Source organism: Daphnia carinata, chromosome 6 (genome assembly GCF_022539665.2).
Source record: "Daphnia carinata strain CSIRO-1 chromosome 6, CSIRO_AGI_Dcar_HiC_V3, whole genome shotgun sequence".
NCBI classification, from domain to species: Eukaryota; Metazoa; Arthropoda; class Branchiopoda; order Diplostraca; family Daphniidae; genus Daphnia; species Daphnia carinata.
This window is the reverse complement of record NC_081336.1, coordinates 10,407,144-10,420,382: the sequence shown is the minus strand read 5'-3', so window position 1 is coordinate 10,420,382 and position 13,239 is coordinate 10,407,144. Positions and strand designations below refer to the sequence as shown.

Sequence of the window (13,239 nt, the reverse complement as noted above, 5' to 3'; positions counted from 1 at the left end):
ACAAATAATTAGATGTATTGTTTATTTCCTTCTATAGGGACTAGCAACCATTTGCTTCATGTTACCAAAATGCAAGAAAGGGGACGGCAAATCCGACGGGGATGACATGACAGTGGATGCCATATCTACGAGGACAACATCGTTTACTTATTCCGTCGTGGATGTCGGTGAGTTTCCATGATTAACTATTTCTCAGCCCGAATCTCCAGCCGAGTCCGGCCACACCTCGAAATGCTGCCCGAATCTATTGATGAATCGACGGAAAGCTGCGTGAACAATACATTCCAGAAGCTGTGACATGCGATGAAAAGGAACTGTTTAAGGGGATCGTCTGTGGGGAACACTTTAACAATTTTGATAAAGTCGTCCTCCAGGTAAACCATTTTTCGAAACAGTAGTTTATGTTTTGAAAATATCTATTTGGATTTGCTTTAGGTTACAGAAAAAGATGTACCTCGATAAATAACATCATTCGAAGAAGCCGGCCTGCGCCTACTACTACTTCAAAACATTAAGATTGCTGGCTACATAAAATCAACACCTATACAGAAAGCTTCAGTTGCAGATATTCTTGCCAAAAGAGATTTGATTACTTGTGCTGTCACGGGCTCCGGCAAAACGGTAATCCAATTAATGAACGCTGTGTAATTTTGAAACCTTGATGCCTTCGTACTAACTTGATTCGAATGGGTCGATATGAACTGGGTAAGTTGAGGTAAAAGTAATTTTGAGTGGGCACGTCTGTGATTGCGACTACGAAAAGGTCCAATTGCATTTAAGATACTCAAGAAACCCTTCGTGACATTCGTTGATTAAGTCATCTAAAATTTCACATTTTTTCATATAGGCGGCGTACTTGGTACCGTTTATGAACATATTGTTAGAACAAGGTGTTTCTGGTGCATCCCCGCCATGGTTCAAAAGCCAGAAGTTGTAATTGTCGCACGCACTCGTGAATTTTCGATTCAAATTCACCGCGGGGCGTGTAAATTCTCCTACAATTCGGTTTTAAAATCTGTCATATATCAAGGAACTGTCACGAGCCATCATCGGTCAAATCTTCAAGCTGGGTGCAATACTCTTGTCGCGACCGCGGGGCGACTCGAGGATTTTCTCAATTAGTGTCACGTCAGGTAATCTATGGTAACACAGATTCCGTAATGGTGAAATTCGGTGTACCCACGGTGGCCGAAGCCATGGAATTAGGCCGAGAAGCTGCCGCATTTGTGTCGGCAAAATTTGTCAAACCCATTAATTTGGAATTCGAAAAAGTCTATTACCCCTATTTATTGATCAACGAAAAGAGGTAATTACGGTTCTGATTTATAAAGACTTGTTAGATGAGATACCAGTTGCACTGTCTGTTTCTGTCTTCACAGGTATCCAGGATTGTATTGGACCAAACCTGAAAAGTTTGACAAAATGGATTGTAAGGGTTTAGAAACTGTTCGTCGTGATAATTGTCAACTCGTTGCCAATCTTATCAATAGCTGGTCTGCAGAAAAGTTTGATTGATCGGTAAACAAAAAGTCATCAGTTTTAGTATTCAAAGTTTGAGGTTTTGATATTTTCTCTTAGAGATCCGGATGGAGCACTAGAATACGCCAAACAATCTATTTTCGACTTGCTGCGCAACAAAGTCGATATCTCACTTCTGATGATTACCAAGGTAGAGCGTAACTATGTTTTGGAATACTGTGATTTTATCCGTTTGCTTTCTTTTATTAAAAAGGAGCTGACTAAAACAGATAAAGACTACGCCAGCAAACAGGCACATGTGGAACTAGCTCACAAGATGCGTAAGCGAGATGCTGGTACAACCCCAAAATTAGGGGATCGAGTTCCGTATGTCATTATCGCAGCCGCTAAAAGTACACCAGCTTACCTCAAGGTTCGTCTTTGGATTTCAAATTTCTCATGAACTATTAAGTTTTCATACGTCTTCTTTAGACGGAAAACCCTATTTTTGTAATGGAATACAGCGTACCTATTGATGCCCCATACCATTTGGAAAATCAGCTTTCAAAACCCCTTGTTCGGATTTTGGAACCCATACTTGGATCTAAAGCGGAATCATTGTTGCTACGTAAACACGGACTTATCGCCTTTAAACACGGACTTATCGCCTTTATTTGCTTGACATAATTGAACGGTTTGTATTCCGTATTGTAGATGGTTACCATACCCGGACGCCTTCATTTGTTACTTCAAAAATTGGTGGATTGGCTAGCTTTACCACACGCAAATCCACCTGTGTTGGATGCAAAACCGTCCTTCCAGACGATAGTGCTGTATGCAAGTAAGTCTAATTTCTGCCTATCTCGGCGATGTTTGTTAAATTTGCTGTTCCAATTTAAACAGATTTTGCAAGCCGAAAGAATCGGAGTTCTACCAGAGGGAAATTGGCCAACTTTATGCTCTCGAAGAGAAGTTTAATCGTTTATGGACAGAATGTCAACGGTGCCAGGGAAGTCTCAACGAAGAGATTCTTTGTTGCAAGTAAATAGTTTGAGTGATATCCTAATCATGTTACATACTTAATACTAATCGTTTGCCACATTTAGCCGAGATTGCCCCATCTATTATATGAGGACAAAAGTTAGAAAAAATCTCACGGAACAGGGTAAACTTATGGAAAGATTCAGCCTACCCTGACAACCTACCGCTCTCGTCAATGATGGTGCATACAGGTAGTGGCTTGGCTTTTGTAAAATAGATTGGAAACAATAAATTACACGACTCATTGTTCAGTAAGTTCCCCATAACCAAAAGATTTTAATAAAAATGGTGTATAGCGCCGTAAGAGTCTCGGAGGGAGCAGGCGGTAAAATACGTGATGTCATGTAATTCCGTATTTTGAAAAACGAAAGTTGATGGCATTAGTAAGTAGATGTATAAGTTATTAGAAAAGTCACGTTGTTGCGAATGATCCAGTCGACGAAACATCGTACGAACCAACGCACATTGAATTAATTAGATTAAGTTCTTAGTCTTTCTGTTGTTTTTTTTTGTGGTTTATTTCAATACCTAGATTTTTTTTCTTCCCATCCCATTAAAAAAATTTTTTTTATTCAATTAAAGTCTTATTTGTCAAACAAAATATTTGCTTTAGGCTCGTAGGGGGCTAGTCGCTAGGTGGCCCAGGTGCTGTGCTGAGCTGAGCTGCTGATGGCCACATTTATCATGGCGTCGTAGCGGCTAGTTATATCACGGCAGCCGAACGTGGCAGACCTTTATTTTTGTAGGTGAAATCCAAGGGAGGAACTGCAAATGCTCGGCGCCATCTTGTACGAACGATGTGGTCTGGCGGACACCTTACCAAGGTGACCATGCATTACCTTCGAGTGTATTTAAGGTATACCATTTACTTGCTTTGTAAAAGCTAGGTTTTTAACTTGTGCATCGTAACGATTTTGAATTGGGTAAGTTGCAAGTCGGTAGATTTGCTCTGCAGTTTCCCGGATACCAGCACCCTGCTTCGCGAGAACTACTCTACGTTGTTCTGGGGGGCTTAGACGAACATCTGAATCCGATTTTGAAGAAGTCTTGCATCGATGGACACTGACAAAATATAGGTGAAATAGCTACAAATTTTTATTAGCAAGGTTCACTTGTGTTCCAACTCATTTTATTTTTCAGGAAGCTGCACATGAATGTTGGGTATTTTATCATAAGTAGAATACAGATAGATTCTGTAGTAGTAGATCTCTTTAGTTGGGTATTGAAATTGGCTTTGGTTTGTATGGGGTCTGATGAGGTCTCAGTTGCATTTGATCCTACTTGTTATTTATCACTGCCAATGCCAGTCGAAAAGGAAGTACCAGTTGACCTGTATCTGGCTAACGTGGACCTTTTAGCAGAAATTTTTCTGCTTTCAAGGGATTCAAAGAGTTTGTAGAATATTATGTCTCTAGGATTCCACAGTTTTAGGTAATTCAATTGACAAGAAATTTACACTGATTTTTGTTTTATTTTTCTAAAGGCAGATTCTTAATTATAAAGGATTGGGAAAGAAAATTGACGGAGGCTCAGTGCCAAAAAAATTATGGTAGTTGGAATGATTACCGAAGCTCTTCGGATTCGTTTATTTCACTCGTTATGGTATTTAAAGAAAATAAACGTGTACCTGTGCCCCTTTGTATCTGTGACCCGATTTCCTCTTCACTTGCGATAATTCTGCAGCGGGTCATGCAGATACTGTGATCAGCAGAAAAAGTTGGAAGTGCGCTGCCCGGAAAGCAAATCTGGGGTAAAAGAAAAAAACTTATTCCAACTAGTAAGCCATTCCCAAATTCAACCAACAAAAAGGTACACAGTGAGATTTGCTTAACAATTATGTTTCTTTAATTGATTTTAAAATTAGGAAAAGGTGGAAGGAAAAACTTCGTTCTCTGGTAGTGTTTTAGTTAAAATCCTTTTTGTGCAAATTCATTTTTGAAATTGTTTACCTCATTTTCGAATGGTTCCGTTCACATTTGTTGTTCATGTGAGATTTTATGTTTACCAGTTACTGCATTATATTGACCACTATTGCAAGATGTTTGTTTAGGAATAACTACTGTTTTGTTTATCTGGAATGTTGTGTGGGAGTCCATCAGGAATTGCTGGTCTGCAGTAAATTTGTCAGGTATATGTTAGCTTTCATCAGCAAAACGTTATGCACTAATTGTGTTTGGTTTTCGTGGTATAGGCTAGGTGATGAAGATCAATGAATCAGAAAATGTTTTGCATGGGTGGTGAATGTTCTGACAGTTTTAACAGTTGTGATGTGGTGTATTTCACTTCCACGCATCATGGTGTTTTTATCTATCAGTTGAATTGTATGGTTAATTTTCTGTTCGTGTAACCTCATTTCCTCTTGAATCATATAGTAGAAATTGGTGACCTGAAACAATGAACATGGAAAAATCACCTGTGCCAACGTTGACGATGTTTGATTGATGAAGTGCTGGAAACTAAAATTAATTTTCTTTACAATTTGGTTTCAGGCTATCTTTATAATTTTTTATTAGTTTTGCGTTTGTTTAGAGTCCGCAAGCTCGTAGCTGATTTCCTCCTTTAGATACCGCCTGTCGACGGTTTGACAGCCTCACTCACACAATTGAACGTATGCCAAAAAGTAATTGATCCAATTTAATGTATGCAATGTATACTAATTACACCATTCAAAACAATATTCCAGGCCAAAGTGAGCTCTTCCGATCAGAAAAGTGACGGCGTATCCATTTAATTGAAAATAGGCACAAGATAACGCACAATTGGCGTTCTTGCCTCAATGGAGAAATTTTTCCGTGGAACTTATGACCGAAATACCATTGCAGCTGTTCAAAAAAAAAAGAAAAGTGTATTATCATGCAGATGTTGACTAGCTAACAATCCAGAGATACGTCAACTTGCGAAATTTCTAGATGTGTGTGAAGCGCAATCAGCATCCTTGTTGAACTGTGAACCCAAATCATGTATTTTCCTAGAAATATCTAGGTTTTTGGATAAATAAATAAAAGTCAGTGAAAAAATGTGATTGTGTGTGAGTGATTCACGATCTAAAAGTATGTTTAAAGAGTTCACATCAATACAGTTCCCGTCTCAAAAAAGCAATATTTTCAATTTTGATGAATTTTTCGGTTGTTAATTGGAAAACAAGATGACGCTGCTGTGTCACTATTTACTTGCTGACTAAGTGTGAACGGTGAAAGCTGTGTTCGAAAGTTTCTGTTAAATATGTCATATTCCAATGGAAAACTTAAGAAAAACTAATGGTGCTTCTGTACGTTTTCATCCCTGAGTGTGTTTTAGAAGTGAAGCCCACAGAATGCTTGGTGTTTATGGTACACGTCTTTTAATCACCTATGTCAGCTGACAAACCAAAAAACTGTTAGCAACCTACTACGTTGCATTCATAAAACTATACGAGTGCTCATTGAGAGGTATAAGACTAATGTTTTGTTATCAGAATCTCATTGATGGATTTTGCTTCTAAGGTTTAGCTCATGAAACTTCGTTTGTAAAGAATACGTCCTGTTGAGGAATGTCACCAAAGATGCAAATCCTATGGGTAGGAATACCATAATATCATTCTTCTACTCTTTAACACTCATGGTCTACTGTTAATCGTGATCTGAGTAGTGCACCATATTCATCTTCGTTGCAGTATCAGCTGTAACAACAGTCATTTCGGCAGTTGTAATCTCGACCTAGCCTACCAACAGACATAGACATGTACCTCAACACAATTTCTACTGGTATTTTAAATTTTTCTTCTGCCTCATATAGTTTGCCTTTTTATTTAAATTGAACATTCAACCATAGAACTGCCAACTCTTAGCTGTCTGCTGCCTATTTGCTGGCCCTACAGTCTTTTCAGTCTTCGGACAGCAGAAGTAAGTCGAATTGCTTTCAACGTTTGGTTACAACAACAATCTTATATTTCCCACTAACTGGTTCTTTTTCTTTACTTTTACGATTAAGAACAAAGCCTTCTTCGTGTTCGCCACGCCCGTCATTACCTTGCCCGTCATCCCGTCTTCGCTTCTTGGCTTCGGCCGTCGAGCCCGTCTCGCCTCGCCTTCGTCGGCTTCTTCGGCTTCGTCGCCGTCGTCGCCTCGCCCGTCGCCCCGTCTTCGTCTCGCCCGTCGTCGCCTCGCCCGTCGCCCCGTCTTCGCCTCGCCCGTCGCCCCGTCTTCGCCTCGCCCGTCGCCCCATCTTCGCCTCGCCCGTCGCCCCGTCTTCGCCTCGCCCGTCGCCCCGTCTTCGCCTTTCCCGTCGCCACGTCACCTTCTCGCCCGGTCGCCACGTCTTCTCTTCGCCCGTCGCGCCATCATCGCCTCGCCCGTCGCCTCGTGGTCGCCACGTCATCGCCTGGTCTTTGTGGTATCGTTGTATTTTTTTATTGTGTAATTGTGTAGTACTAATTTACACGTTGGCTGCCACGCCCGTTTGCTCCCCTTTTTTTTTTTAGCTATATAGGGACGGGCCGCGCTGTTCTGCCTCATGGCCTATCTGTCATGAGGTGGAGTAGTTGCCACTGCCCAAGATTCGCCGAAAGGCAATTAGGCAACGCACCAGAGGGACTCCCTTTGTCCGATGTGTGGTGGAGACCTGGGGTGTGCGTTCCCACAACGGTCTCCATCATCATGTCAGCCCGGACTTGTCAGCGGGCAAGTCCCCCTGGTCGCTATCCTTCCGATAGCGACGTAATTAATGTAAATTTAGTGGCGTGGCAGCCAACCTGTTAGTTAGTTATTTATGTATGTCTTGTATTGTGTTGTGTTGTAAGATGTGAATGTAAGTGGAGGATTTGTGGGAGGATGGAGGGACAATAAAAAATGTGTTAGATTTTTAAATAAAGTTTGTTTTTATTTATGAGAGTATTTTCATGAACTGGATTGGGGATCGAACCCTAGACCTCCAGCGTATCAGTTTAATACTTTACCATTGAGCCATCTACAACGTATACAAATATGTAATTTCTTCCTTAATACCTTTGTTTGTAGTGGATAAGTCGATACGCTTTCAAATGGGAATTATTGTCTGTATGGTTAACAGTGGCTCAATGGTAGAGCGTTCGACTGAGATATGAAATGTCTGAGGTTCGAATCCCAGAATGATGCATATCAGCAAAAGATAAATGAAGAAATACCTCATGCGGATTACATGTAGACGTATAAAATAAGGTACAAGAAAGACAAAATAAGTAAAAAGATTTTTGAATTAAAAAAAAACAATTTTTATTGATGTAAAATTTTTTTGTGTCAACTAAGGTAGGAGAAAACTCTACCACATGAGTAGAGTCTCCCCCTACCTTAGTTGACTCACCGGGGAGATTACCCGGTGCGTGGCTAAGAGAAGCCGGAAAAGGATGAAGAGTGATGATAAGGACAAGTTTTCACGTGAGCGATTAACCGTTATTCGGATATGTGGGTAGCCCCAAGACCCTCAAAAAGATATCATCGAGCCAGGGGGACCCCCACGTCCCCTTTCCGGACAGCGCACTCACAACCTTTAACTGCTGATCACAGTAGGGGCATGACCCCCCTACGGGCTTATTAGAAATTTAGGGGAAACGGGGCCACAGAAAGAAGGGAGCCCAGATATGCACTTGAATTTAAGAGAATAAAACTCTTTACTGTTCGGGATGAATCAGCAATTAGCCGTGTCGTCTGAGTAGCGTTCTTTGAAAATTTAGCATCTCTTTTCGTCTTCTATTCTTAAACAGGGAAATATAATGGCTGGACATCTTTTACGGTTAGCTGCAAAATGTCATCAAGGAGACTGGAATGAAAGAGAAATTAAGATCAAGGTAAAATGTGACCACAGAATAGATGTGAACCAATTTTTGTGCTTCGCTTTAAATGAAACAAATACCGTTACATGGGAGGCTTGGATCACATTTTCCATGAGAATTCACCTACGCACTTAACTTGGAACACACCATGTGTGAGGGTTGGACCAAAATATCCATATCGTTTTCACGATACTGATGGGCTTATCATTTGGAACCTTCCTTTCTGTAATTAAAGATGTTTTATTTAATAAACCCATGATCTCTAAACCATCAATCAAATACCGAATCGCTTACGAAGACATCTTTGGCAGAATGGCAGTCTGGTAGAAAATCAATATTCTTCTTGGGCCTCTTCGATTGCCAAAAATGGCAATAAGAACTGAACAGGGAACAGTTCACTAAAGAAAATGAGAACATTCCCTTTGTTATGCAGGGAATATTGCTGTAGTTATGCAAACAATCAGAGCTGTCTTACAGATTGGATGGGAAAATGGAAAGGTTTATCCCTAGATAACACCACCAACCAGTACTGTCACGTCACTGCACATACAGAGAAGAAAATTCAAAAGTTATTAAAAATTGAATACACCTTTTACCATCAGCATGATACTGCAACACATAGCTCTCGGAGATACTTATTCTACGAAAAATTTATCCCATTGTAGAGTAGATCTTGACTTAAACGTAACGCGAATGCCATCACCTAAAATTACAAAATTTAGATTACATGCCAGCATAACAAAAATGCTGCAAGCTTACATGTGGTAAATAATGAATTTATAAGTTAGTCAGATTATCCATCTCACAGTTGCGTATAGCCATCTACTGGTAAGGTATCCAGTTTCGTTTTTTATTAACGGCTTTCTTCGCATGACGTTCAACGACAGGACATAAATCAGTCGACCTCACGTTTCGCGTAACATTCTGCTCTGACAAAAACTTAATTCCACGCCAAGTTGGCGTCACCATGCGCGGTATAAAACCAACGTATTGCCTTTTTTTATGTAAAACACTGCAACAAGTGTGACTAGTGAATCAAAATCAAATCAGCTATGTTGGCATTGAATCTATATCACTTTTGGCCCAAAGGTATATCTTGTATTAAATTTTTTCTTGTCAGTAGCGTAAGAAGAGGAAATTGTTGTGAAACTACCTTGAGTGGAGCTTATTCCAATGCTGATACATGGGAGCTCAGCAATTTTAAATTTAGCAACTTTGTATCAGGAATTTCTATCCGTGCAGACGACGTGATTGGCCCCCGAACACTATTGCCACCTATTGGTTAAGATATATTCAGTTTTCTACTTTGGGCTTGTGCGATCATCCGGGTCTAGAGTAAGGCTGTAGCAAATTTCACTTCTAATCATTCAAAAGCCATAAGGTTCACGTGTAAAAGATATTAATTTTCGTAATCCTTGCTTAATTTAGTTTTAAATATATTATTCGGATTCGAAATTGAACGCTGATCACGAATATCGGCTTTGTTTTGACATTTAAATTAACAAAAGGGAGAAAAACGAAGAAAATGACCGTGGGAAAATTGCCTCCAAAACCGCCAAAAATTGACCATCGTTGGAATTGCTTGAAAATAAACAGAATTTACTCACAATCGAATGCTGATTCCGAGAAAATTGCTATTTTTTTCATAACATCAACCGTTTTGGAAATACACCGACTTTAAAAACTACTGGCGCGCCAGTACATTACAGCGCTAGCGTGACACATCAAAGTTATTTAATCCTATGTATTTCCAAAACGGTTGATTTTATGAAAAAACAAATTTTCTCGGAATCAGCATTAAATTTTGAGTATATTCTGCCATTTTCAAGCAATTCCAACGATGGTCAATTTTTGACGGTTTTGGAGGCAAACGGTCATTTTCTTCGTTTTTCTCCATTTTGTTAAGAATGTCAAAGCAGAGCCGATAATCGTGATCAACGTTCAATTTCGCATCGGAATAATGTATTTTTTATTAAATTAAGCAAGGATTACGAAAATTGATATCTTTTACAAGTGAACCTTATGGCATTAGAAGTATTAAAAGGGTAAGTTGCTACAGACCTTACCCTAGCCCCGGACGATCGCTGAAACCCAATGTAGAAAACTGAATATCGTACCAATAGGTGGCAATAAGGTTCGGGGGACCGTCTGCAGTAGAAATTCCTGATACAAAGTTGAAACTTATTTTTATTCGATGCTTGAAACTGTTAAATGCTAGTATTTGGTGCTAACATATAATTTGACGCAAAGATGTTGGGGAAATGTTTTAGGGCATTTTCCGCTATTAAAGTCACCACTTGAAACACTTAAATAATTTGATAAAATTTTATATGTTAAACAGGAATAAACCCGTTAATAACTTAGTATTAAAAAAAAAAAAATCAGGAAAATAGTTGTTAAATTATTAGTTAAGATTGACTATACGTTTACTATTGACGATGACGACAGATGGGTGAATTCAACACAGATGCTGAAAAACAAAGAAAACCAACACATTTCTACAGATTCATTATAACTTCTTGCAGTTGATGGCGAAATTTTCAAGAAACGAAACTAAGCTTCACTACTATCTAACACTACTTTTCTCCTACATTCAAGCTTACTTTCAAAATGTAAAAAAAGTTACTAATGAATTATCCACTAATCAAGCTTACCATCAAACTGAAGTATTGTTTTTTTAATTAACGCCAACTTACGATGTCTGTGCTTCTTCTAGTTTGAATAAATCTGTTCAATCAAAAACGTCAAGAATCCAAGTCCAGTACCAATGCCTCGAATTAAACCAAAATTTCTTAAGTGCAAAAAAAATTTGATTATCACCTTGATTCGTCATGATGTTCATCACATAGAACATATGAAATCCAAATCAAGTAAAAAGACTTCTTTGCTGCGAAATATTGCTTACTTCTTTGGGTTGGCTGTTTAATTCTGAATCAATGGTAGACGGACTCAAAGTGTTCTTCTTATTCCTTGATACATGGCACAACAAGGCTAAATCCATCCCCCCATGTCAGGAGAGGAAGGTATAGTCCATCCTTGCTACACGAACCAGGAGAGGAAGGTATAGTCCATCCTTGCTACACGAACCAGCGAGTAGAAAGAGTTCGCCACGCCGTCGATACCCTTACAGAATTTAAAAATAAAAAAACATGATGCCCATAAGTTATCTACTGAAAATCAATGCATAAACCATTTTCCGCTACCTCATCATTTATGAGTTGATAGAACAAACCCTCATGCGTCCCGTACATATGCGCAATAGTTTGATTAATTAGCACGAACGAATACCTGTGGAATAAAGAGGGTAGTTTTTTAGAATAACAAACAACAAATAAGCAGACAAATTAAGTTCAACCTACGTAAAGTTTAATATTGCCGCTAGCCATTCGACCAAATAACCGTCCGATCCAGTCCAAGTGTAGGTGCCATTCGGTCCTCGCTTTTAAGTATCGAAAAGTGGTTGCTAAATCGGAATAAATAAAAAATAATTGATAAGCTTCGTACAATACCATTTTCACTAAAGAAGAGCACATTTAGGACATTACGATTACTTCTAACGAGAATACATCTACACTGGTACTTACATCAAACATTAAAAAATTGAAGTGTCAACCAGTAAAAAAAAAAATTGACCAAATCATTGTCAGATTAAACGTTTCAGCGTAGAAACAACTGTGTACATTGGCATTTGTGAGTGTTGAAGACTGGATTATAAATACATTGATTGCAATGCTATGGCTAAAAGTTTGCAACCAGGCTGTTAAAATCAATGAATCTGAATAAGAAAATACAATCAAATTTAAACATTAACAATTTAGTTGTAAATGTCAACTACTTGAATCGTTGATGAAGCCCAATTTCTCCATTTGGCGCCCTTTGGTATAACAAGGCCTTTTAAAGTTCACGTAGTAAAGATGACAGACAAAATTCTTCCGGTTTTGGGACTACCATTTGCAGTTATCTCGAATAACTTTACAGAACTGCAAGTTCACTCAGCAAAACCCTGGCAAAAAAATTACAAAATGCAAAGTGAATTTTCCCTACTTACTGGTGCTAAACAAATGATGAAACAAAAAGGTTTATACCGTGATTTAAAAATCCTTATTTTGTTTACTGTCAAAACGTCATGTGACTCAATTCATTACATTCTGTGGTATTGACCACTAGATGGCGTTCCTCTTACCTCACTTCCCTCCGCTAGATGTCACTGTTTAACGATTAAAATGGTTACGATTTGTACAGAACTTGATCTCGGCATGGCAAGTTCTATAGCCGCTGTTCAATACGAAACCACCATTACGCCCCGGTATTTGATAACGCCAATATATTTAGTAGATGCCTATTTACTAGAGCAATCTGGCGGTCTAAAACTGTCAGATACCGGAACATATTGGCGATTTAGTAAGGAATGCCATGTCGGGAACTTAGAGCGCGTAGCTTAGGTTGTTTAGCATACGTTACTGTTCCTGATGCACTTCATGCCAGTACCGCACGTCGGAGTATTCCAACCTTACAATCATATCTTTGTCATAGCTCAAGATAAGCCGAGCCGTTTCGTGTCACTGCGTACGTGAGCAACCATCTTTCATTTGATCTATGCAATATATCGTTTAGCCCTTCCTAGCAGCGCTTTTGGTATTACTTGAGTTTCCTGATCGTCTTCTTCTGGTGTTGTTCAAAACCAGGATTGCTTAATCCCCAAATGATTTAGATCAGTTTCGTCCAAAATTTAAAACCTGACCCCCGGCAAGACAAATACTCCACGGTCGAGGAAATCGTTGAATCGCACCGCTGTCGCGACAACAATATTACACCCAGCTTGAAGATTTGACCGCTGATAGCTCGTGACAATTCCTCCATATACAATCACAGATTTTAAAACCGAATTGTAGGAGAATTAACACGCCCCCCGGTGAATTTGAATGGCCAATTCACGAGTGGGTGCGACAATTACA

The 13,239-nt window shown here is 39.2% G+C and overlaps 1 protein-coding gene, 2 long non-coding RNA genes and 1 pseudogene across 8 annotated transcripts; 2 read left to right on the top strand and 2 right to left on the bottom strand.

The window, feature by feature from the left end:
• The window catches only part of LOC130686343 (MFS-type transporter SLC18B1-like), a 96,527-nt pseudogene that overhangs the window by 42,759 nt on the left and 40,529 nt on the right, over window positions 1–13,239 (bottom strand).
• On the top strand, window positions 440–1,529 carry LOC132087721 (uncharacterized). Its single transcript, XM_059495740.1, has 2 exons — window positions 440–1,306; window positions 1,380–1,529. Exons 1-2 carry the CDS (start codon window positions 1,161–1,163, stop codon window positions 1,513–1,515), a joined length of 282 nt encoding a protein of 93 aa, XP_059351723.1. The 5' UTR covers window positions 440–1,160; the 3' UTR covers window positions 1,516–1,529.
• Window positions 2,571–4,977, top strand: LOC130686367 (uncharacterized). 6 transcript variants are annotated; one of them, XR_008999866.2, is made up of 8 exons: window positions 2,571–2,690; window positions 3,113–3,355; window positions 3,428–3,575; window positions 3,640–3,930; window positions 3,983–4,101; window positions 4,183–4,308; window positions 4,364–4,627; window positions 4,691–4,977. It is a non-coding gene; the product is annotated as an uncharacterized LOC130686367 (long non-coding RNA). The 6 variants fall into 6 exon arrangements; XR_009421269.1 differs by having other exon boundaries at window positions 3,145–3,355; window positions 3,983–4,308; XR_009421270.1 differs by having other exon boundaries at window positions 3,435–3,575; window positions 3,983–4,308.
• On the bottom strand, window positions 11,646–12,281 carry LOC130686362 (uncharacterized). The gene is made up of 3 exons (XR_008999862.2): window positions 12,120–12,281; window positions 11,869–12,059; window positions 11,646–11,747 (listed from the first exon to the last, which is right to left on the bottom strand). It is a non-coding gene; the product is annotated as an uncharacterized LOC130686362 (long non-coding RNA).

Excerpts from the sequence above, each read along its gene's own strand:
- LOC132087721 (XM_059495740.1), top strand. The coding sequence starts at position 1,161 with ATGGTGAAATTCGGTGTACCCACGGTGGCCGAAGCCATGGAATTAGGC. Across the intron at positions 1,307-1,379 it reads TTATTGATCAACGAAAAGAG|GTATCCAGGATTGTATTGGA; the intron begins GTAATTACGGTT and ends CTGTCTTCACAG.